At 39.7% G+C, this 26,180-nt stretch overlaps 1 protein-coding gene across 1 annotated transcript in view; it reads left to right on the top strand.

The window, feature by feature from the left end:
• Positions 1–3,990: 3,990 nt before the first annotated feature.
• The window catches only part of GUCY2C (guanylate cyclase 2C), an 86,526-nt gene continuing 64,336 nt past the window's right edge, over positions 3,991–26,180 (top strand). The window contains exons 1-4 of the mRNA XM_007944470.1: positions 3,991–4,207; positions 20,409–20,521; positions 22,627–22,691; positions 25,158–25,373. Of these exons, the coding sequence (XP_007942661.1) occupies positions 3,991–4,207; positions 20,409–20,521; positions 22,627–22,691; positions 25,158–25,373 (611 nt within the window). The remainder of the gene's footprint in view (positions 4,208–20,408; positions 20,522–22,626; positions 22,692–25,157; positions 25,374–26,180) is intronic.

Genomic DNA, 26,180 nt, shown 5'->3' on the forward strand with positions numbered 1-26,180 from the left:
GTTCCATGTTTTTCCTCCCACTCTATTCAGGATCTCCAGATTTGATCCTTTCCTGAGTGATTGGCAATTGTAGCCAGGCACCATCTAGTTCTTCTGGTCTCAAGGGCCATTGAGTCCTAGGGCTTATTGCTTCCAAATGCCTTTTTTTTTGTTTTGTTTTGCACTCTTCACTTCTGATGATAGGAGACCATTAGGTGCATCTTAAATGGCCACTTGAAAGCTTTTAAGACCCCAGTCACTACTCACCAATGTAGGATGAGGAACAAGGCTTTTATGAAAATACAAGCAATCTTATCTTTATTTTCAACATCTTGTGCTTAAATATCTTCACCCAGTTCAGCCACTCTCCCACTAGGCCATTTACATTGGCCATATCTTTCTAGCTTTGCAGGCTCCTGGGCTCTTGCCAGCTTGTTGGCTCCTCCATCTCTTCTCATCTTGACTCCTCATTCCCTCCCTCCAGGATTGCTCCTGGAAACTTAAAAAACTTTCTCATTTTATCATATAAAGCAATTTATATTTCTTTATAGGGTTGCTAGGAGTCAGAATCTACTCAATGGCAGTGGATTATGCCTAACTCAGAATGTTTGCATATCCAAATCCATGTGAGTACTTAGCAAATCTTTTAGTTACTAGGTAAAATTTAAAACAGACAACAACAATCCATCTTGTGTCATATCCTGTGTGAAGAGTATCAGTAAATATTCTTCCTGCTTATAGTATAATCAGAGGATTCCCAGAACCAAGAAAAAAAAATCATTTAAAACACGAGTCATTACAAATTATACATTTATGCCTTAAACAGTTTATTTTATCTCAAAACATGTTCATTTATTTATCAATCAGTTGATGTCAGGCCAAGGAATTTTCTTTGAGCATGAGCTCCCTGTTGGAGCTCTAATTGGTTCTTACCACACCCTTAATGCATCTTCTACTATATTTAGTTTGTTGCTTTAAGACAATTGAGAAGCACTCTAAGGGCAAAATCTTTATAGATTTTTATGTTATTCCCCAGCATTTTAAAGCAGTCTTGCCATAGCAATTTTCTTAGTAATATACTTTTGTTTAAGATTTCATATATATTTTATCAGCTTGCATATAAATTTTATCAGATCACATAACATTTAATTAATGACATAATTTAAAAAAAATACAATTAGAAAATTTGGGCACAAAAACAACTCACTCCTGGTCAGTGCACAACTTAACTAGAAGTAGCATAAGTGTGCATGTCCACTTACAGCGGCATGCAGTGTGTATTTCAGTTAATCTGGTGAGTCTATTAAGTCATCAGTTAAAAAAGTTAACAGTAACCATTTTCCATCCATTAGTTCAGATCAGGATCTCTACTTTGTGCTTAGTATAAAATTTTCACGTTTTAGTTCTTTGGTTCCTTGGTAAAATTCTTTTTGAAAAACTCATTTGCATCTCCACTGAGATAAGGGGACAGAGAAGCCCAGGACAGCTGTGGAGTGAAGAGATGTAGGCCCAGGGGTGAGGTGGGGATGATTGGAAGGCATACAATAGAGACCTAGACTGTTGCCAAAAAGAACTAAAAAAGTTGCTCTCCAGTCAGCTGAAACGCGTAACATAACATCATATGTGTCACAGCAGAACTCTGCTCATGGATTTTCCAGTGCCTGATTTTTTGGAAGCAGATTGCCAAGTCTTTCTCCCAAGGCACCTCTGGGTGGACTTGAACTGTCATCCTCAGGTTAGCAGCCAAGTGTGTTAACCATTTGCACCACCCAGGGACTCCTGCCAAAGACTAACAGAAGGTGAATGCAGGTGATTTTTCAGCTGCTCCTTCCCTGTCGAGTAGTTTCCCTTCTTTTCTCATATCTTTGGAGGAGCTTGTGTTGCATTGAAGACTGTATCTCTCAAAGTTGTCTACTCAAGTGTTCCATGATTTGCTTTTGACCCTTGAAACTCTCCCAGCAGAACCTGATTCTCTTTAATTATAATCTACATGTTTATAGTTTTACAACATAAAGAAGACATGTAACTTGTGTTTTAAAGGATCCAAGAAGGACTGTTATCTTGGTCCTTCATGTTTGAAATTCTTCTTCTTGCTTATATGGTATAATCACAGGATTCCCAGAACTATATCTACCTTCTGCTTCATATCTAAATCAAAAGGATCTGGCAATTTATCTATCACATCCTCTATTTATATGGATTTTTTTTTTTCACTTGTAATTTCCAGACCAAATTTAAAACAAACAAACACACAACAACAGGCTTCCATTAACTCTCCTTCAGATCATGGAAACACTTCCTGACAATCTCCCTGCTCCCATTCCTGTCTTTCTCCAGGCCATCCCTTCCACGGAAGGCTGAGGGGTCTTTACAAAATCTGTTTGATTATGTCCCCTTCTTGACTGTTAGAATAAAGTCCTAAATCCTTAACAGCTGACAGGAAACTCCATGGCCTGCCCCTGCCCACTCCTCTGGCAATCCCTATTGCAACTGGACACCTACTTTTCTCTATTGAAACCATGCTGAATCTCTTTCAGCTCCTCAAGCATGCCATGTTTCTCCCCACCTTTGGGCCTTTGCACAAGCTGTCATCGCTTCCCTCCATGCCCTCCCTGTCTTACCATCCAGTTAACTTCTGTTCATCCTTCAGCATGTGGCTTAAAGGACATTTTCTCAGGGAAGCTTCCCTGACTTGAGAATAACCAAACCAAACCTACTGCCATCAGGTCAACTCCAACTCATAGTGACTCCCATTGGGCTTCTGAGGTGGTAAACCTTTACAGAAGTAGATTGCCCAGGCTTCATTCCCCAAAGTGGCTGGCGGGTTTGAACTGCCAGCCTTCTGATTAGCAGTCAAAAGCCTTAGGCACTGCGTCACCAGAGCTTCCTGGAATAGCCTGTCATCATTCATGAGGAGCCCTGGTGTGCAGTGACTTGGCACAATAGCTTAGCACTTGGCTTTAACTGAGAGGTTGGCATTTTGAACCCACCCAGAGGCTCTGTGGGAGAAAGACCTTGCGATCTGTTCCCATAAAGAAACCCTTTTAGGCAGTTCTACGCTGTCATATGGGGTCACTATGAGTTGAAATCAACTTGACAGCACCTAACAACAACAACAATCATCCACGAGCTTCATAGTACTCTGCCCTTCATTTTAGAAAAGCCCTGGTGGTGCAGTTGGTTAAGCGCTCAACTGCTAACTGAAAGGTCAGCAGTTTAAACCCACCAGCTGCTCCATGAAAAAGAGATGTAGCAGTTTGCTTCCATAAAAACTACAGCTTTGGAAACCTTATGAGGCAGTTATACTCTGTCATATAGTCACTGTGAGTCAGAATCAACTCAATGGCAACAGGTTTTTTTTTTTGTTGTTGTTGTTGCATTTTATTTCATTGTTGTGTTATTTACTCATAATAATGTGCTTAATGTTGCCTCTCCCATGAGAATCTATGTTCCGTGTGGGCAAACTTATGTCTTATCAGTGCCCAACACACAGTCAAGTCTCAATTACTTGTTGATTGGATGGACTGAAACAGACTCTTCCTAGTAAAGGTTTCCTTTTTGATGTGCAACTAAAACTTCAGCACTAATAGTCCATCAAATTCATTCTTTCCTTTGTTCTTCAACATTTATTTTCCATTTTACAAAGCTTTTTATGTATATAATATATGGCCTTGTTCCTCTTTTGCCTCTTCTCAGGGATGTGTTACAAATTGATGTATTGTTATTGGGTGAGGCCCAGGTAATCTCCCTGTTTTATAGTTCTGACCTTTCCATGAGCAAACACATAAAGTGAACTTTGGTTTATCTCCTACCATAATGTGGTTGCTAATTACTGGCAGGTAGGCTGCATTTCTTGGGCCACGTGAGCAGTGGGGCATGACCAGAAAAAAGCTTGGGGAAGAGTAGACCAAGGGACCTGGCAAGAGGCTTTCCAGCTGGAGTGACTGCCTGCCTGGAAACCCATAGCAAAGTGAGTGAGCCAAGGAGGATGGTTCAGAGGTGAGGAAGGTCATGAAGACACCACAGTTGGGCTTGGCTTTGTGGTTGCTGCTTGTCCAGCCTGGGCTGATGTTCTGGGCCTCTCAGGTGATTCAGAACTGTGACAATGGCAGCTACGAGATCAGTGTTCTGATGATGAACAACTCAGCCTTCCCAGTGCCCCTGGAAGTCTTGAAAGAAGTGGTCAACGTTGGATTGGTAAGAGTGAGGGAGCTCCTGCAAAATGCTGGTAAGAATATGGAAAATAATCCTCCTCCTCCCTGTTTGACTCCCCTCTGGAGTCAAAGGGTTGCTAAGCCGATGTCTCATGTCTTTGGCTAATCACCCACTATGCTCTAAGGGCCCAATCCACCACTCTTTCTATTTCAAAGCAATAGATCCCTTGGAAAAAGGCTTTGAGTTTGTGCTGAACAACTAACATAAAGATTCAAACTGACACCAAAGAAGAAAGACCTGACAATCTGCTTCCATAAAGATTACAGCCAAAAAAGCCCTACGGAGCAGTTCTTCTTTGTAATACGTGGGGTTGCCATGGATAAGAACCAACTTGATGGCAACTTCTTTGGCTTTTGTAGTGAAATACTTTACAATCCACCCAGCTCTGGGAATGGCCCCAACATAGAAAATGTCAGGTGTTCAAGGCAGTAAAATGTCCCGGGTAAAAATGGGTTTATTGCTCAGTTTCAGGGAGCCATCATGCTTCTTTCTGGAACTGCTCGGAAGCAAGATTTAGTCTGGACACGAGGTTTCACAGGTTTATCATTTAAGTAGATGAATTAAGGGAGTAAAATTCATAGTGATGCTGAATCTTCCTTTGGGCCTTTCACCCATCTGTTTGCTTTTTACTTCTCTAGTGTCTGTCATTATCAAATATATTCAATACCAGTACATTTGCTATCAAATACATTACTGCAATCTATTGTTGTATCTCTTAATTATTAAATAACCGTGGTAACCTTACGTAAAATGTGAAAAATAAAGAGAAAAAAATGCATCCATTACTTTTTCCAGCCACCGAGATGTTTCCAGTCTCTTTTCACATGCCTCTTAATTTCTTGTTTTGAGAACATAGTTGGTGATCACTGTGGCACAGAAATGATTTTGTATCCTTCTGGTTTCACTTCATATTTTTCATAAGTCATTTTTCTATAACTGCATAGTCTTCAGAGTCACCATGTGGATGTATAATATTCCTTTGTGTGGGTATCCCCCCAAATTACCTAATAATTTCCTATTGTAGAATATTTCATTTTTTAATTTCTCATGACTATTTTTTAAAACTGCAATAAACATTTTCATGCATGTAGTATTTCTCTATTCCCTAAGGTTAAATGACCAGATGTAGAATTCCAGAGTCAATGAGTAATATTTGATGAATCTTAGTGGCTTTTTAAGGGGAGCTCTGGTGGCGTAGTGCCTAAGGCATTTGACTGCTAACCAGAAGGCTGGCGGTTCAAACCCACCAGCCACTCCTCAGAAGGAAGGTTGGGCAATCTACTTCCATAGTGATACTGCCTCAGAAACCCAAGGAGGGGTGCTATGAGTCAGATCTGACTCCATGGCAGTGAGTTTGGTTTTTGGTTTGAGTGGTTATTTAAGGGGCTCTGGTAGTGTATGGTTAAGACATTTCGCTGCTAACTAGAAAGTTGGTGTTTCGAACCTACCAGCTGCTCCTCAGAAGAAAGAGTAGGGAGTCTGCTTATGTAAAGATTTACAGCCTTGGAAACCCAATGGAGGTCGGTAGGAGTCAGAATCAACTCAATAACAGTGAGTTTGGTGTTTTGTTTGAGTAATTATTTAAAGGAGCCCTGGTGGCATGAACGGTTAAGTGCTTGGCTACTAAAAGTTGGCAGTTCAAACCCTCACCTCAGTGGTTTCATAGGAGAAAGAACTGGAGATCTGCTCCCATAAAGATTACATCCAAGAAAACCCTATGGGGAAGTTCTACTCTGTCACATGGAGTCACTATGGGTTAGGATTGACTGGACAACACCCAACAACAAAGTGGTTATTTATGGTTTTAAGAACGATATGTCTTATTTTTTTCAATTTAAAATCATATGTCAATAATAGCAGCAGTTCAGGTATGCATAACTTTCTTCTGTGCAATATACACCATTTTTCCAATCCTGTCTGAGATTTAATTCAGCTGTAAAGGATGGATTTGACCTAGAGCTCAAATTAACTTAAAAGTGTTAACTTTGTTAACACTGTTTCACAGAGGAGCTTTAATGCTAGGATCATATAGGTTGTCTGCTTGAAATGAGATTCAAACCCAGATCTGTTGGATTCCAAAGAGTATCAGTTGCCACTGTAAGATCTTTATCAACCATGAACTCACTCTCTCATTATAATAAAGCAGTGGAACAAAATGGTTAGAAGCAGGTATTTGGATATGATAGATTTGAGTTTATATTCTGCCCCTACTATTTACCAAACAACTCTTCTGAGCTTCACTTTCCTCACCTATACAATTAAGATAAAGAGTATTAGCTCATGTGGATATAATGTGGATTAAATAAGGAAATTCATATAAACTCCTAACTTCTCACATTTCTGTTGAGTAGATTTCAACTCATAGTGACCCTGTAGGGACCCTATGGGACCGAGTAAAATTGCCACATAGTGTTTCCAGGGCTTCACTCTTTTTGGGAGAAGACTGCCATATCTTTTCCTAGCAGAGCAGCTGATGAGTTTGAACCACCAAACATTCGGTTAGAAGTCCAGTGCTTAACCATCCCACCACCAGGACTCTTCAATTCATATAACCTATCTAAATAATATGAGCTCAGTAACCAAACAGTAGGGTTTTTTTTCATTTGTTTGTTCTGCTGTTATTGAGACATTAATGTTGTTGTTACTACTGTTAATAGTACAAGTTGCTAGGCATATAAAGTAAATAGTATACTGTATTGGCCACTGCTAGTCTGTCATACTGTGGAAGTCTGCATGATGCTATTATGCTGGAAGCTATGCCACTGATACTTCAAATACCAGCAGGGTCACTCGTGGTGGACTGGTTTCAGTAGAGTGTTCAGACTGAGACAGACTAGGAAAAGGACCTGGAGATCTATTTCTTAAAAATCTTGTCCAGTGAAAATCTTATGGATGGTAGTGAACATTTTCTGATACAGTGCTGTTAGATGAACCCCTCAGCTTAGAAGGCACTCAAAATGCAACCGGGGAAGAGCTGCTTCCTCAAAGTAGAGTCGACCCTAATGATGAGAATAAGTAAAGCTTTCAGGATATTCATTTGTTTATGTGGCACAACTCAAAATGAGAAGAAACGGCTGCAAACACCCATTAGTAATTGGAACATGGAACGTATGAAGTATGAATCTAGGAAAACTGGAAGTAGTCAAAAATGAAATAGAACACATGATAGGATATCTAGGCATTAATGAGCTGAAATGGAATGGTATTCACCAGTTTGAATCAGACAATCATATTGTCTACTATGCTGGAAATAACAAATTAAAAAGGAGTGGCATCACATACATTGTTAAAAAGAACATTTCAAGATGTATCCTGAAGTACAACACTGTCAGTGTTAAGATAATATCCATATGTCTAAAAAGACTAGTAAATACAACTGTTATTCAAATTTGCACATCAGCCACTAATGTCAAAGAAAAAGAAATTGAGGATTTTTGCCAGTTTCTGCAGTCTGAAATTGTTCAACACACAATCAAGTTGCATTAATAGTTACTGGTGATTGACAATGCGAAAGTTGGAAACAAAGGAGAAGGATTGGTAGTTGGAAAATACAGCTTTGGTGGTAGAAACAGTACTAGAGACTGCATGGTTGAATTTTGCAAAACCTACAGCTTATTCATTGCAAATACTTTTATTTCAACAACATAAATGAAAACTGTGTATGTGGACCTCACCAGAAGGAATACACAGGTATCAAATTGACTCCATCTATGGAGAGAGACATTGGAGAAGCTCAATATCATCAGTCAGAACAAGGCCAGAGGCTGATTGTAAAATGGACCATTAATTACTCATGTGAATATTCAACCTGAAGCTGAAAAACATGAAAACAAGTCCATAATAATGAAATAAAATATATGCAATGTCACAGGAGTTGTGCGATGACATCAAGGACATCATACATGAAGGAAACAGAAGGTCATTAAAAAGACAGGAAAGAAAGAAAAGCCCAAAATGGATATCAGAAGAGACTCTGAAACTTGCTTTTGATTGTAAAGTAGCTAAATTGAATGGAAGAAATGATTAAGTAAAACAGCTGAACAGATTTCAAATGGGGCTCAAGAAGATAAAGTATTATGATGAAATGTGTAGAGTCCTGGAGTTAGAAAACCAAAAGGGAAGAACACACTTGGCACTTCTCAAATGAAAGAACTGAAGAAAATATTCAAGCCTCAAGTTGCAATATTGAAGGATTCTATGGGCAAAAAATTGAATGACACAGGAAGCATCAAAAGAAGATGGAAGGAATACCCAGAGTAACTGTACCAAAAAGAGTTGGGTGACCTTCAGCTGTTTCAGGAGATATGATCACAAATTGATGATATTGAAGGAAGAAGTCCAAGCTTCACTGAAGAAATTGGTGAAAAACAAGCCTTTAGGAATTGACAGAATACCAAGTGAGATGTTTCAACAAATAGATGAAATGCTGGAAGTACTCATCTGTGCCAAGAAATTTGGAAGATAGCTACCTGGCCAACTGACTGGAAGAGATTCTCTCATATATAGTTCATCATAATACTTTATCTTCTTGAGCCCCGTTTGAAATCTGTTCAGCTCTTTTACTTAATCATTTCTTCCATTCAATTTAGCTACTTTACAATCAAAAGCAAGTTTTAGAGTCTCTTCTGATATCCATTTTGGGCTTTTCTTTCTTTCCTGTCTTTTTAAAGACCTTTTGTTTTCTTCATATGATGTCCTTGATGTCATCCCACAACTTGTGTGACATTGTATATATTTTATTATATATGCATATATATATGTATATATATCTATGCATGTATATATATGTATGCATGTATGTGTATATCAATATATCTCTATCTATCTATATAGACACATATATACAGTGAATGGAGATGTGGCCATTCCCACCCCAACCTACCTGTGGATCATAACAAATTATGGATAACACTGAGAAGAATGGAAATTTCAGAACACTTAATTGTACTCATGAGGAACCTGTATATAGACCAAGGACTGTTGTTCAGACAGAGCAAGGGGATACCACATGGTTTAAAATCAGGAAGGGAGTGCATCGGGGTTGTATCCTTTCACCATGCTTATTCAATTTGTATGCTGAGCAAATAATCCGAGAAGCTGGACTATATGAAGAAGAATGTGGCATCAGGATTGGAGGAAGACTCATTAACAACCTGCAATATGCAGACAACACAACTTTGCTTGCTGAAATTGAGGATGACTTGAAGAACTTACTGATGAAGATTGAAGACTACAGTCTGTGATATGGATTACACCTCAATATAAAGAAAACAATCCTCACAACTGGACCAATAAGCAGCATCATGATAAATGGATAAAAGATTGAAGTTGTCAAAGAGTTCATACTACTCGATTCTACAATCAACACCAGTTGAAGCAGCATCAGAAGATATATTGCATTGGGCAAATCTTCTGCAAAAGACCTCTTTCAAGTGCTGAAGAGCAAAGATGTTTCCTTGAAGAGTAAGGTGAGCCTGGCCCAACCATGGTATTTTCAGTCTCTCATATACCCACCAGCCACTCCTCGGAAGGAAGATGGGCCAATCTACTTCCATGGTGATACTGCCTTGGGAACCCAAAGGGGAGTCGCTATGAGTCTGGTCCAACTCAACAGCACATAACAACAACAACAACAACATATGCATGTGAGAGCTGGAAAATGAATAAGGAAGACTGAAGAAAAGTTGATGCTTTTGAGTTGTGGTGTTGGAGAAGAATACTAAATGTACCACTGAGTGCTAAAAGAACTAACAAATCTATCCTGCAGGAAGTGCTGTCGTAAAACTCCTTGGAAGTGAGAATGGCCAGATTTCATCTCACTTAATTTGGTCATGTTGTCCGAAGGGACCATTCTCCAGAGAAGGATATCATGCTTGGTAAAGTGGAGGGTCAATGAAAAAGGGAAAGACCCTCAACAAGATAGATTGACACAGTGGCTCCTGCGATGGTCTCAAGTATAGTGGGAATCGTGGGGCTGGCCCAGGACCAGGCAGTGTTTTGTTCTGTTGTACATAGGGTTGCTGTGAATCGGAGATGACTTGACGGCACCTAACAACAACAAGTACACACACACACACACACACATATACATATACGTACGTATAGTGACTTGGGTGAAAGTTTGCAGAGCAAATTCATTTTCCATACAGCAGTTCATACATATTTTGTTTCATCACATTGACTGCTCTCTACCCACTTCCTCCCCGTAGTTACCTGTTCCCTGTGCCCTTCCCTCCTATGTACTCCTGCCCTGCAAGCTATCTCCCTGTGCCAGCATTGCCCTTCTGTTCTCCCATGATTGATAACTCCAAGGAGTATATCTACCTGATGTAAATGTCTATATGTCTGTCTGTTGCTCTGCTGGAAACCACAGGAGTGAGTTCAGTTCCAGACATGAAGAGTAACTGAGGGCCATAGTCTCAGGAGTCTCACCAGGCTCTATCAGACCAATAAACCTGGTCTTTATTTATGATTTTGAGTTTTGTCCCACATTGTTCTCCCACTCTATCCAGGATCTCCTGCACTGATCCCTTTCTGAGTAGTTGACAGTGGTACCCAGACACCATCTACTTCTTCTGGTCTCATAGTAGTATAGGCTGAGGATAACATGGTCTACTAGTCCCTTGGACTAATTGTTTCCATTCATATTCAGTTTTCTTCATTCTTCTTTGCTCTCTGGATTAGAGACCCATTGTTGCATCTAGATGGCCACTTGCAAGCTTTTAAGACCCTAGTTGCTATTCACCAAAGTAGGGTGTAGAATAATGTTTTTGTGGAGTATGTTATGCCAATTGACTTTGATGTGCCCTGCAACCATGGTTCTGAGCCCAGAGGTCCAACTATTTGCTCCCTTTGGGTAGCTGGCTTGGCCAAGAAGCCATCACAACCTTGTCCCTTGTCAGCTCTACTATACACCTGGACATTCTTACAGCACAAACACAGATGTAGAAACATCGTCTTCCAACCCTATACATAGTCACGGGCACACTCTCCCCTGCCTAGACATACCTGATCATTCAGACTGTCCACCCACCTATCCACCCATAGATCAATGCTTGCCATCACTGACAACACAGTACTGTACATATAAAAGGGTTCATCTTTGTTCTCTGTACCTCTTGTGTACCTCTCTCTATCTTCCTCTTCCATGTTGGTACACTGCCCTTCCCTTTACCCAAGTCAATACTTGTCTCTACCTATCTAGCAGTGTCCTCTCCTCTCCCCTCCCATCCCTGGTAACCAACAAAGAAAGTTTCCTTCCATATATGAACCTTTTCTTGACTTTTACAATAGTGAATTAATATAATATTTGTCCTTCTGTGACTGACTTATTTCACTCAGCATAATGTCCTCAGATATCATCCATGTTATGTGGTATTCTGCCAATTCTACATAATTATTTAGTGGTCATACTATACCTTTGTGTGTATGTACCTTAGTTTGGTTATCCATTCTTTTGTTTATGGGCACTTAGGTTGTTTCCATCTCTTTGCTATTGTGAATAATGCTGCAGTGAACATGAGTGTGCATATATTTGTTCTTGTCCTGGCTCTCACTTATTTAGCACACATACTTAGTAATTAGATTGCCAGATCAAATGGTGTTTCTAATTCCAATTTTTAAAGGAATCTCCATACTTATTTTCATGGTGGTTGTATCATTTTACAGTTCCACCAACAGTGTATGAGAGTCCCAATCTCTTCATGTCCTTGCCAGCATGTGTTATTTTCTGTCTTGTTGAACTCTGCTTTGGTGTATCTCACTGTTATTTTGATTTCCATCTCTCTAGGAGCTCTGGTGGCATGTGCCTAAGGCACTTGACTGCCAATCAGAAGGCTGATGGTTCAAACCCACCAGCCACTCCTCAGAAGGAAGGTTGAGCAATCTACTTCTGTAGTAAAACTGCCTTGGAAACCCAAGGAGGGGTCGCTATGAGTTGGGTCTGACTCCACAGCACATAACAAGAATGGCTGGCGATTCAAACCCACCAGCCACTCATCAGAAGATGATTGGGCAATCTACTTCCGTAATGATACCACCTCAGAAACCCAAGAAGGTGTTGCTATGAGTTGGATCTGACTTGACAGTTGAGTTTGTAATGGCTAATGATCATGAACATTTCTTCATGTGTTTGTTGGCCACCTGAATATCTTCTTTGGTGAAATGTCTGTTCATGCCTTTTGACCATTTTTTAATTGGATTTTTTGTTTTTTTCTTGTTGAGGTGTTGGAGTCTTCTATACATTTTAGAGCTAAGTCCCTTGTCAGGTATGTCATTGCTGAATATTTTTTCCCAATCTGTAGGTTCTCTTTTTACTCTTTTGGAGAAGTCTTTTGAAGCACATAAAAATTTAATTTTTAGAAGGTCCCAATCATCTAGTTTCTCTTTTGCTGTTTGTGCATTTTGGGTTATGCTTGACAATCTTTTTATGCCATAAATTAGGCCCCTAAATTTGGTCCTGTTTTTTCTTTGAGGAACTTTATAGTTTTATGCTTCTCATTTCAGTCTTTGATCCATCTGGAGTTAATTTTTGTGTATGGTGTGAGGTATGGATCTTGTTTCATTTTTCTGCAAATGGATAACCAGTTTTGCCACAGCATTTGTTTAAGAGACTATATCTTCTCCATTGAATGGATTTAGGCCCTTCATCAAAGAAAGAGATTCATATTTATAAGTAAAATTTTGGTGAAGATAATTAAAAAATACAGAAGTATGTAGACAGGGAACTGCCAGAAATACAAGTTGGATTCCAAAGAGAAAGAGAATGTTGAATGAAGGATATCACTGGTGACATCAGATGGATCTTGGCTGAAAGCAAAAAATACCAGAAAGATGTTTACCTGTGTCTTATTGCAAAGGTATTCAACTGTATGGATCATAACAAATTATGGATAGCATCGCAAAGAATGGGAATTCCAGAACAGTTAACTGTGTTCATAAGGAAGCTGTACATTGGCCAAAAGGTAGTAATTTGAACAGAATGAGGGAATACTGCATGGTTCATCAGGAAAGATGTGTGTCATGCTTGTGTCCTTTTACTATATTTATTCAATCTGTACACTGAGTAAATAATCTGAGAAGCTGGACTATATGAAGAAGAAATGGCATTAGGATTAATTAATTAAGATTAATTAGCAACCTGTGATAGGCAGTTGAAACAGCCTTGCTTGTTGAAAGCCAAGAGGACTTGAAGCACTTGCTGATTATGATCAAAGACTCCAGCCTTCAATATGGATTACACCTCAACATAAAGAAAACAAAGACCTTCACAACTAGACCAATAAACAACATCATGATAAATGGAGAAAAGATTGAAGTTGTCAAGGATTACATTTTACTTGGGTCCACAATTAACGCTTATGGAAGCAGCAGTCAAGAAATAAAATAATGTATTGTATGGGCAAATCAGCTGCAAAAGACCTCTTTAAAGTATTAAAAATCAAAGATGTCACCTTGAGGACTAAGGTACACCTGACCCAAGCCATGTTACTTCCAATCATCTCATATGCATGTGAATGCTGGACAATGAATAAGGAAGACTGAAGAAGAATTGATGCATTTGAATTATGGTATTGGCGAAGAATATTAAATATACCATAAACTGCCAGAAGAATGAACAAGTCTGTCTTGGAATAAGTACAGCCAGAATGCTTCTTAGAAGCGAGGATGGTGAGGCTTTGTCTCATGTACTTTGGACATGTTATCTGGAGGAACTAGTCCGTTGAGAAGGACATCATGCTTGGTAAAGTAGAGGGTCAGCAAAAACAAAGAAGACCCTCAACAAGATGGATTGCCACAGTGGCTGCAACAATAGGCTCAAACATAGCAATGATTGTATGATGATGGCACTACCAGTGTTTTGTTGTGTTACACATAGGGTCACTATGAGTTGGAACTGAGTCAACAGCCCTAACAATAACAACAATTGTATAGTGGTTAAGGTCTTGGTTTCTGAATTCATACAACCTAAATGTAAATTAATGCTTCATCATTTACTAGTTGAGGGACATCGGGTGAGTTATGTATTCTAAGTTTCACTCATTTGTAAAATAGAGTAATTAGTGGTGAGATTGTTGAACGGATTAAATTTTTGGAGAGTTTTATAGAGATAGAGGAATAAGCAATGATGCCAGATTTGGTGAACTGTCAGGTGAATGTTCATGCTATAGCAGATACAAGTGGAGTAAGTTTTGGGGAAAAGGTAGGTTTATGTTCTAAACATTATGTTCATTGCTATTTGGGAACAATTTTAAGAAAATATATCTAAGGGCTAAATTAAAGAAAATAAAGAGTTCAAAAGTTATGGATGATATCCAAAAGGAAGAGATTGATAATTTTTTCTAAACTTAGGAAAGCTTTGTGAGTCTTAAAAAACAGATAAGATTGGGTGGAAAACAATATGAAGAAAACAGATTCCATCAGCCTAAGTCCATCACCTCCTCAAGGGTGCATGCCCTATGGCTAAGCACACAGAGTCCACGCCCTCCATATTCTCTCATCTGCTGAAGAGTGTTCCTTGCCTTGACTCTAGCACCTAGACAACAGCTTTGCTTTGGTTCAACCCATTCACAAAGCCCTAGGTTGGAAGGGTAAGATTCTGACATCACACTATATCCTTCAACTTTCCACTCATCCTTCTAGAACTGAGATAGCATGGTGGGGTGGGGAGTGTGGGCAGAGGAGAAATAAGAGGCAGCATTTGGGGCATCTTCTTATTTTAAAAGTCAAGCTTTTATTTAAAGTCATGGCACTGTCTAGAAAGCATTAGGTATTTTCTCTAGAAAACATTTGAGATTTGGGGAGATAAAAGGGAAGATATTTCTATCCCCACCCTGTTGTTGTTTTTGTTGTTATTTGCCGTCGAGTCGGCCCCGACTCATAGCGACCCCTCCTTGGGTTTCCGAGGCAGTATCACTACGGAAGTAGGATTGCCCAACCTTCCTTCCGAGGAGTGGCTGGTGGGTTTGAACCGCCAGCCTTCTGGTTAGCAGTCAAGTGCCTTAGGCACTATGCTACCAGAGCTCCCCACCCTACCATCACCAAATTAAAAAAAAAAAAAAAAAAAAAAAAAGACTACAATAGTCCACATAACCATAAAATATTGAAAAGCAGCATGTTATTATTATTCTGTGCCATTGAGTCGATTCCAACTCACAGCAACCCTTTACGACAGAATAAATCTGCCCCGTAGGGTTTCCTGGGCTGTAATCTCTATGGGAGCAAATCACCAGATCTTTTCTCCCACAGAATCACTGGTAGGTTCAAACCACTGACCTTTTGGTTAGCAGCTTAGTGCCTAATGATTGCTCCAGCAGGGCTCCTTAAAAGGCAGCATACTACAGTATATTCCACAGAAGCAATTCTCTAATTTTTTGGTCTTATCTTCTTCACATTCTTAGAAATTATTGATGATCCCAAGGGATTTTGTTTATGTGCTTTTCTTATTGATATTTACTTTATTGGAAGTTAAAAATGAGAAGTATTTTAAATGTTTGCTTATTCATTCATTGAAAATAACAGTCACAGATATTTTATCTATTAAATAACATTTTTTATTAAAGACAACCTGTATTCCTCAAACCAAATAATAATAATAAATAGGTGAGAGGAGTGATATTGGTTTCCTTTTTGCAAATCTCTTTAATGTCAGCATAATAAAGATGCCTGGATTCTCATATCTGCTTCTGCATTCAGTCTGTTGCAATAAGATGTGTTGTGTTCCCACTGAAAAACTCCACTATAAGTTCATGATAGAATGAGAATGAAAAGATAAATCATACTTAGCATTGTTATGAAAATGGTTTTGACCTCATGGATTCCCTAAAAGAGTTTTAAGATCCCTCAAGAGTCTGTGGCCCACACTTTGAGAACTACTGTTCTGCAGTATATCAAATTCTAGGATCAGACAGCCCTAGTGTCAAATCTCAGCTCCACCACTTGCTTGCTGTGTAACCCTAAGCAAGTTAATCTACTTCTCTAGAGCTCTACTTTCTCATTTATAACTAGGATGATAAGACATTAACTTCCTCATAGGATTCAGGAGAAGATTAAGTGAAATAATGTGTGTAAAAACCCATAGCTCATTACCAGGCATATTGTGCAGAGATCATCCAGCTCTACTCTGTGGATGAGGATCTGATGCCTAAAGGGTGAAGCCACTTGTCCAAGGTCAGTTTCTCTTCTCCCAGGCCCTGTGCAGGGTTTATACCTGGGTTTTGCTTTACCAGTCGTGGGCTATCTGAAGCTTAAGACTTTCAAGTGGGTCATATTTAGTGTCCCTCATGGTAGTAGGAGGGAGCAGAGACCTCACAGAGGCAGGAGAGGGTGAAGGGAAGAACTAGGTTGCACATTCATAGTTGTATTTTGCAGCCATCTTCCTGAAGCAATGTTCTCAAGGTAAGTCTATGCACTGGCCTCCATTTTACTTCCTGTGTACTCTTTGATGTTTTCTGAGATCCTCTCCAGCCCTATTCTCTACTGCACCCCACATGTATTCTCCTATTCCCCAAGGAATACCTCAGCATCACTCATACTATTGTTCCAGCTTCAACCATCTTATATATTGTTGCAAAAATTAAATTAGGTAAGGGGTATGAAATGCTTAGTACCATGGCTGGCACATGGTTCCACTCACTTAAGTGTAAGTTGCTATTAGACCCATCATCAATCTCGTCTCTTCTATTAAGTCTCCTCTGAGTGGTCTAATTACATTGATCTCTCCTCTTTGGCCAGTCCTACAGAGCAAAATAAGGAACTCCAGTGGCACAATGTTTAAGCGCTTGGCTGCTGACCATAAGGCTGGTGGCTCAAACCCACTGGTGGCTCCATAGGAGAAAAGACCTGACAACGTGCTCCCACAAAGATTTCAGCCTAGGAAACACTATGGGGCAGTTGTATCCTTACATATAGTGTCACTGTGAGTTAGAATCGACTTGAGGGCACATAAAAACACTCAACAAAATACTAACATCTCCTGTTAGAAAGTCTTACTGAGCAAAGTATCAGAATTCTTGCATTAATCAAAATATCAAGCAATAAAATGCTGCCTTGTTGGTAGACACCTCTCTGAGGTGGCTATTGAAAAAAAAAAAAAAAAATCACTGCCTTTGAGTCGATTCTGTCTCATACCTACCCCTCCTTGGGTTTCCGAGGCAGTATCTCTACAGAGGTAGATTGCCCAGTCTTCCTTCCAAGAGGTGGCTACAGGAGTATAAAAACTCTTCTAGTCTCTAAAAGAACAGTCTCTACCATTAAAAACATTCTTATTTAGATGTTCAGAAGAAGTGCTTACTCTTTAAAAGGCATTACTAAAAATTACCTGGTTTTAATTCCATTTTGCATATGAGGAAACCAAGTCAGAGAAGTTAATATGGCTTGTGCAAGGACACACAGAGAAATGTCCACACTCCCCATATAAGGAATTGCCAAAATTCAGGACATTGTTACTTTTGAATCATACATTTGTCCTGATTATTTTTTATTGAAAGAAAACTAAAATGTAAGAGACAGGGCTTAGTCAAAATGATTCTGCTATTTTTTCAGTGCTTTTCAAAACATAGTGCCTAGCAATACTCAGGGATATTACCAGCAGTGCTATTGGTTCAGCTCCATTATCCAAAGATCCCAGGCCAAATGTACACAGTTCACTCTGGCATTGGAGTTAGACCACTGAGGCAATGGCTGACATTAGGAGTTGTGTCTGGACAGCAGGACCAGCCACCCTGTGACCAAGCAACTATTTCAAAGAGAAAGATGTTTTGAACCTTTATACTACTTTCTACAAGTAGAAATTTGTGAGCCAGAATGAAGTTCAATAAAACTCTCTTACCTCATTCAGTACACTGATGAACATTTTTTTTAACTCATTCTTTAAGAAAAACATTTGCAAGTAAGAGAGAATATTTTCAAGATAAGGAGGGAGATATGATCTTTCCCTGTCTACGGGGAAAGGAAACAGAACCTTGAAGCACCTTCTTATGAAAAATAGACTTTAACCACACTCACATCCTCTTAAAAGTGCTGCCAAGGTCTCTCAGACCCTCATGGGAATTTCCACATGCTCTTCTCATAAATTATTTGCTTTTATCCTGATTACTTCAGGAGAGAAAGGGGCTAAAATTAGTGATAGAGCAAGATTAGTTGAGATCAAGTAGTCTACTCCATTGATAACTTTTTGTTACTTAACAGTCTTCAGTAGATTATTTGGCTGGTAAAAGGCCATTCTCTTATGCATGACTTTGGATCTGACATATCAAAAATACAGCACAGGTTTGAGATAAGACCATCATGACTTCAATTTCAAATCCCATTATTTGTTAGATGTGGGACTCCAGGATGAATTCCCTAAGGAAGTTTTTCTTTTAGTTGTATTTGCTAGAAAACTTTGATTTAGACATCCCTTTTGTGCTAAAATTATAAATCTAAGTTACAGACATGATAGTTTCTTATCAACAGTTGTGACTGCTTCTATAACTATTCCTGGACTGGTATATTCAACTGCTTGTCAGTTCTACTTGGGCATCTCATACCTGCACTCTTGATTCCTCCCATCACCACCATCACACTTATAAACTGCTCCTCTCACATTCTTTCCCAGCTTGGTCAACAGCAGTTTCCTTCATCTACTTGCTAAGGCCAAAAATCTTGGAATTATCCTTGAATCAGAATGATGATAACTCCTAATTCACATCACATCTATCAGTAATTTCCTGTTGGCCTTACCTTCAAAATAGATCCAAAATCCAACCTCTTCCCGCCCTCCCCCCCAAATTTTAACTGCCACTATCCTGTTGTTGTCATGTGCCGTTGAGTCAGACCTGACTCATAGTGACCCCTCCTTGGGTTTCCAAGTCGGTATCACTACGGAAGTAGATTGCCCAACCTTCCTTCCAAGGAGTGGCTGGTGGGTTTGAACAACCAGCCTTCTGGCTAACAGTCAAGTGCCTTAGGCACTATGCTACCAGAGCTCCTGCCACTATCCTAGTCCAAGCTAACCTGGCTTATTAATTAGCCTCCTAACTACGTAGCTTCCAAAGTAGTCTCCTTGCCTCTTTTCTTGTCCCCCACACTATTTTCCACATTAGAATTCAGAGTTGCCTTTTGAAAATGATGGTCAGAAAATATCATTTATTCGATTGAAACCTTCCAAAAAATTTCCATCTCAGAATAAATCCAGAGTCCTTTTAAGGCTTACAAGGCCACGTGTGATGTGATCCTTCTCGAGCCTTATCTCCTGCCCACACTACTCCTCCTCGCTTTGCGTTAACCACACTGGGCTCTAGCTGTGCCTGAAACTTGCCAAGAGCAATCCTTCCCAGGAGTTTAGCCCTTAGTTCCCTGACTGGAATCTGATATCTGCATGGCTTCTTCTCTTACTTCTCAGGTCCCAGCTCCTCCTTAGACTTCCATGACCAGACTGTCTGAAATAGTATCTCCCTTATCTTTTTGTCTGATTCCCCAAATAGAATGTAAGCTCCATAAAAGCAGAAACTTGTGTTCAATGCTATATCATGAGCACCAGGAAGAGGGCCCGACATAGCAGAAACTTAGGTATTTGTTGGATGGTTGGAAGAAGGAAGATCACATATGAAGGAAGACTGTAGCGTTGTATACATTGGCAGCAAACGGAACAAGCGCCTTGGGAACATGAAAAATACAAGCTATCATAACATCCACATCTTTGCTTTCCTAAAACTCACATACAGGACACTTGCTGAGTTTGGGGTTGTAAAAAGAAGATTAAAAGTGCAACCAACATAATGGAAATGTTTCAAAACTGGATTGTGGTGATGGTTGCACAACTCTCTATATTTACTAAATATCATTCAATTGTAGACTGACTATGGGTAAATTTTATGGGAGAATTATACCTCCATAAAGCTGTTTTGTTGTTGTTGTTATTTGCCATCGAGTCGGCCCCGACTCATAGCGACCCCTCCTTGGGTTTCCGAGGCAGTATCACTACGGAAGTAGGAATGCCCAACCTTCCTTCGGAGATAAAGCTGTTTAGAGAGAGAGAAAAAGAGGTGGTTGGGAAGAGACAAAAGAGGAGAGAAGTGACTGGGAATAATCAAGAACTCAGAATTCTATTCCTAAACCTGAAAATGGCTATTATTTTTTTCCAGGATCGACTGGCAAGAGATAAATCTCATGGCTGGTATAAATGTTTGAAAAATAACAGTCATCTTCTATTTTCTCTCACTTCTGAATAACAGGTATAAATGTGACTGTGAATGCTAGATTTATCTATTCAGATTCTTGGATTTATAAGTCAAGTGACTGCCGGAGTAGCACCTGTGAAGGTCTGGACCTTCTCAGGAAAATTTCAGTAAGTATTTGCCTTTGTAAACAGCTCATATTCTCTGGACCATCTCAGTGTGAAATGTGAGCTCATTTCCATTAGGCATCTCTTGCCTCATCTCCAGCCATGCAGCTGAGTGATTTGAGAGTTCCATCCCCCTTTCAGAATCCATGAAAATGGGAAGAACTTTGGCTGTGCACCACCTGTGGTAGTACAATGGTATTGAGGGGAATTATTTGGTTTCAACTGTGTTTTAAATACTTTTATATGTAAAGGATGGCCTTGTGTGCCTCAACAAATAACTGAGGTGTCATGTTAAAAATCACATTTCAAGGCCCTACCCCAGAGATCTCTATTTCAAGTCACCACCACATATTGGATCATGGCTTAATTGCTCAAGGACTGAATCTGAAAACTACTGTAAATTGGTAACTTTAATGTCACACTGTGGAAATGGTAAGAGAAAGATTCTTGCCTAGTACCTCTTTCCAATCCCCAACCCCACCCAAAACTTTATGGAACTTATTGTTTTTGTTATGTGCCGTAGAGTCAGATCCAACTCATAGCGACCCTTCCTTGGGTTTCTGAGGCAGTATCACTACGGAAGTAGATTGCCCCATCTTCCTTCTGAGGAGTGGCTGGTGGGTTTGAACCTCCAGCCTTCTGGTTAGCAGTCAAGTGCCTTAGGCACTATGCTACCAGAGCTCCTTTATGGAACTAATGAGGGTTAAAAATTCTCTAGCAATGAGTACAGGTGTAAGATGCCCCCTATACTACAAAAGAAGCCAAAGGGTAGTGCAAATGGTTAAGCATTCAGCTGCTAACTGAAAGGTTGGCAGTTTGAATGTACCTAGAGAAACCTTGGAAGAAAGGCCTTGTGATTTACTTCTGAAAAATCAGCCCTTGAAATACCTATGGAACACGTCCTACTGTGACACGCACAGGGGCACCATAAATTGGAATCAACTTGATGGCAACTTATTTATTTATACTACAGAAACCTAACAAAAGGCTCACAGAGAAGCAGAGCATTGGGAGTAGATTCACAGCTCTGAAACTATAATCAATCATCACACGGACCAGATGGGGCACATTCCCATTAGGAAGAGTAGCCTTGCACATTCTCAATCTTGGGAGGATGGGAGTGGGCAAAGATAGTTGAATACCCTCCACGGTAAGACCCAAGGAGAGTATGCTTCCTTCCTCTGCCTCTACAGAGGAAGGTATAACTTGGTTCTCCAAAACCAGAAATTGGATGATCTAGTTAGGTTTCCCTGTGTGAAATAGTAGAAAATGAGATCAATAATCACCCAATTGATGACATTGCATTTTATTTACTTTAACCCTGTTTTGGAACTCTCTCTAAAACCCTACCTTGCCTTCTCCCTTTAAAATATCTCCAAATCTACCTCCCCACACTCTAGGAACTCTGGTAGCATAGTGCCTAAGGCACTTGACTGCTAACCAGAAAGCTGGCAGTTCAAACCCACTAGCACTCCTCAGAAAGAAGGTTGGGCAATCTACTTCCATAGTGATATTGCCTCGGAAACGCAAGGAGGGGTCTCTATGAGTCAGGTCTGACTCGATGGTAAATAACAACAACAATCTGGCCAAGAGATGCTACTGCTGTTACAGTCTGCCAGTCCCTTTCCCACCCCCTGTATGTTCTCCACTGGATAAAGAATTCTAGTCCATCTCAGTCAGTCACCTTCAGTGGAGTCGTGTTCCCCTCTATCCACAGTGTTTCTTATCTCAGATGTCCTCATTCCTTAGCTTGTTTCCTAGTTCAAGACACCATATCGTTCTCCTTTCTTCTCTACCTTCTAACATTTTGGGATCACCCATTTGTAACCTTCTGGGAACCTTTCCAGGAGCCCTGGTGACACAGTGGTTACATTCTTGCTAACTGAAAGGCCAGCTGTTTGAACCTACCAGGCACTCTGTGGGAGAAAGATGTGGCAGTCAGCTTCTGCAAAGATTTACAGCATTGGAAACCTTATGGGGCAATTCTACTCTGTCCTGTAGGGTCACTGTGAATCAGAATTGATTCGAGGGCAGTGAGTTTTTTGGGAGCCTTCTTCTTGCCACTTTGTTCCTATCCCATTGATTAACTTTGTTTTTTCCTCCTATAGGAAGACAAACAGATGGGCTGTGTCCTCTTGGGGCCCTCATGCACATATTCCACCTTCCAGATGTAGTAAGTAGTTTTATTGTTGTTGTTGTTGTTTTAATACTGCTGTAAATTGAGTCAAGAAATCATACAGAAGTCAATCACAGAAAGACAAATATTGTATTAGTTCACTATCGTAAAAAGTCAAGAAAAAGTTTATACATGGAAGCAAACTTTCTTTGTTGGTTATCAGGGAGGGGAGAGATGGGGAGAGAAAAATTCCTAGATAGGATGAAAGATTATTAGTGGTTACCATGGGTAGGAGGGAGGGGGAAAGGATAAACCTTTTTTTTTTTTTTTTGTCAGGGCATTAAGTTTATGCTAATGGTGGTAGGGGAGCTCTGGTAGCATAGTGCCTAAGGCACTTGACTGCTAACCAGAAGGCTGGCAGTTCAAACCCACCAGCCACTCCTCAGAAGGAAGGTTGGGCAATCCTACTTCCGTAGTGATACTGCCTCGGAAACCCAAGGAGGGGTCGCTATGAGTCGGGGCCGACTCGACGGCATATAACAACAACAACAACAATGGTGGTAGAATATTTTGGAAAAGGATAGCAGTAATTATGGTGCAACATGAAAAATGTCATCAATGTTCCTGAGCTGTAAATGTGGAAGTTGTTATGTTGGTGAATATCTTGTTGTGTATGTTTTCACCACAATAAAAGTGAGAGAGAGAAAAAAAGATAGTTGCTTAAGTGATTTATCAAACACCCATCTAGTCAAGGTAACCAAATCAGAGTATTGAGGCCCTAGTATTTTGCCATCTCTTTTAACTGCTATTCTCTCATCCATATACCTCTACCTTTGCTCAGTGTGGGGTAAATTACAGTAGAAATTCAGGTTTAGTCACTAACATCTGAACTTGAGAGGCAGTTCAGATGTTAAAATTAGTAAGAGCCTTGGCAGGAATTAGGGAAGACAGTAAACTTGGATAATTTGAGGAGTTAAATAGAGGAACAAAGTCCCTGGATAGTGAGATGGTTAACGTGCTTAGCTGCTAACCAAAAGGATGGTGGTTCAAGTCCATCCAGAGGCACTTCAGAAGAAAGATCTGATGACCTGCTTTTGAAAAATCAGCCATCAAGAACCCCATGGAGCACAGTTCTACTGTGATACACATGGGGTCACCATGAGTTGGCATTGATTCGATGGCAACCGACAACAACAATATGTGCAAAGTGTTGGGAAACACAAAGGCTAGTGCAGCACAAGGGAGTATTAGCAGTACTCTGTTCTACCTCTTGGTCTGAAAAAGTAGGGGAAGGAACAGTGTACCTACTTCATAGGGTTATTTGAGGATTATATAAATAACATATCAAAGCACTTTGTACAGTGCACTTATCATCTTAGAAAAAGCTTTCAATATATTCTAGGATGCAAATATTCTCTGGCTTTGGGAAAACAACCCACCTTCATCCCTTCCGTTCATCTCACTTAGTGTAATTCACATCTCTTTTTTTCTGCCAGATCACACCTTCCCCCATCAAATTCCCTCTTGTTTGACCTTTTCAATCTCCCTTTGTCAAAGGCTTTGAGATCTCAAAACACTAAAAGCAATGGGAAAGTCAGGATTAGAAGCCACTTTTAAAAATAAAGGATAAGTTTGACTGTGAACATATTGAGTTTAAAACGCAAGCAGGACACCTGGTAAAACCTTTCAACGGATTACTGAAGATGGAAGGGGATATTGTTTTCCTTCATTTATAGAATACATATTAAGTACCCACATATGAACCAGGCAGTGTATAAATCACGGGTGATATTGAAGTGAATAACTCAGACATGGTCCCTGCCTTCATGGAGCTTACAATCTAATGGAGGAGACAGATATCCAAATAATTACCTGGTCTTAGGTATCAGGGAAGATTTACATTATGGATAAAGAGATATTTAATCTAGAACCTCATGGATGAGTAAGAGTCAGCCAGGCAAAGACACAGGGAACATCATTACTGGCATTTTTCAAGATCTGGAATCAAACTTAATGTGTTTAAAGAACTGCAAGAAGGTCCAAGTGCTGAGCAAGGGAAGCAGTGCAACTGATATCTATCTCAAAGGAAGCCCATAGAAGCAGCAGAGATAAGGCAATACGTGGAGGGAAACATATAGAAGGCATCTTCCTGGCTTTATAATTACTGTGGTAGCTAGAATAGTCCATCTTCTATTTTCTTAGCTTTATACCCCAAAACCAGTATGTTCCAGTCTACATTTCATGGCAACCCAAATGACAAACTATTTTTGTAAAAAAGTATCAAAGCCAGGTATTCATGAAAATGCCTAAAGTGTGTTTGGGACATAGCAGATGTTTGATCAGTGTTGTTTTTAAATGCATTTGTGTAGGAGGACACCTATGAGTGAGAGACCTGCTTGAATGGCCCTATTTCATTCTTATGATTTATATATACAGGCTAAAACAAGTTAAAGAGAGATCTTAACTTCAGTGTGCTACTGAAGTTAATCCTGATAATGGTTTCTTTCTTACCTCTCAACATAGCCTTGACACAGAATTGAACTATCCGATGATTTCAGCGGGAAGTTTTGGATTGTCATGTGACTACAAAGAGACCTTAACCAGGCTGATGTCCCCAGCTAGGAAGTTGATGTACTTTTTGGTTGACTTTTGGAAGGTCAATAATCTGCCATTCAAAACTTTTTCCTGGAACACTGCATATGTTTACAAGAACACTACAGAGTCTGAAGACTGTTTCTGGTAAGCAGGAGTATTAATACTCTGCTGGTACTTTGCATGAGAGAAGTCATAGACTCATGGAAGGTTCCTAGTTATTATCAGATATACCTTCCATCTGTAACAGCCATGAGAATGTACCCAAGCCCACTTTTCCACATGCAAATAAAAGTTACTGGGCCAGAGGAAACATAATATCCTATGATTACAAGCATATATTCTACTTACAACTTTTTCCTAATTTTCAAAATACTTTCACATAAGTTTTATTGATTTCCCAGAGTAAACCCTCTGAAGAAAATATAAAAAGTAGCACAATCCCCATTTTACAGATAAGGAAAATGAAAACCAGAAGTTAATGCTTTCACATTACTGTACATGATATGATCCAGAGAATGCATATGTTACCTGTATCTACAATTAGTTAGAAATTATTTATCTCACAGCTATTCAGAAAAGCAAGATAGGAGCAGAGGAGAGAATAGAATCAATATGCACCATTGCAACATTCACTCAACTCCAGCCAAGGTTTCCAGCAGAGGAAGTCTTTTGTTTGGATTACCATCTGTACTTCCAGGATACTGCTTACTTCTGAAGCCTACCTCCACCTAAGTATGCAGAAGGCTGAGATGGGGTATCACTTGGAATTAATATCTAGGGAACTATGACAATATATATGTACATGTATATATACACATACTATATGTGTGTATATATATATATATATATATATATACACACACACACATATAGTATTTATTATATGTATACACACACACACACATTTATCTCCTTGTGTGTACTGTCTGTTGCCTTAATAATGGAAATGAA

Source organism: Orycteropus afer, unplaced genomic scaffold (assembly GCF_000298275.1).
Source record: "Orycteropus afer afer isolate SDZICR_OR568_19922 unplaced genomic scaffold, OryAfe1.0 scaffold00126, whole genome shotgun sequence".
NCBI lineage: Eukaryota > Metazoa > Chordata > Mammalia > Tubulidentata > Orycteropodidae > Orycteropus > Orycteropus afer.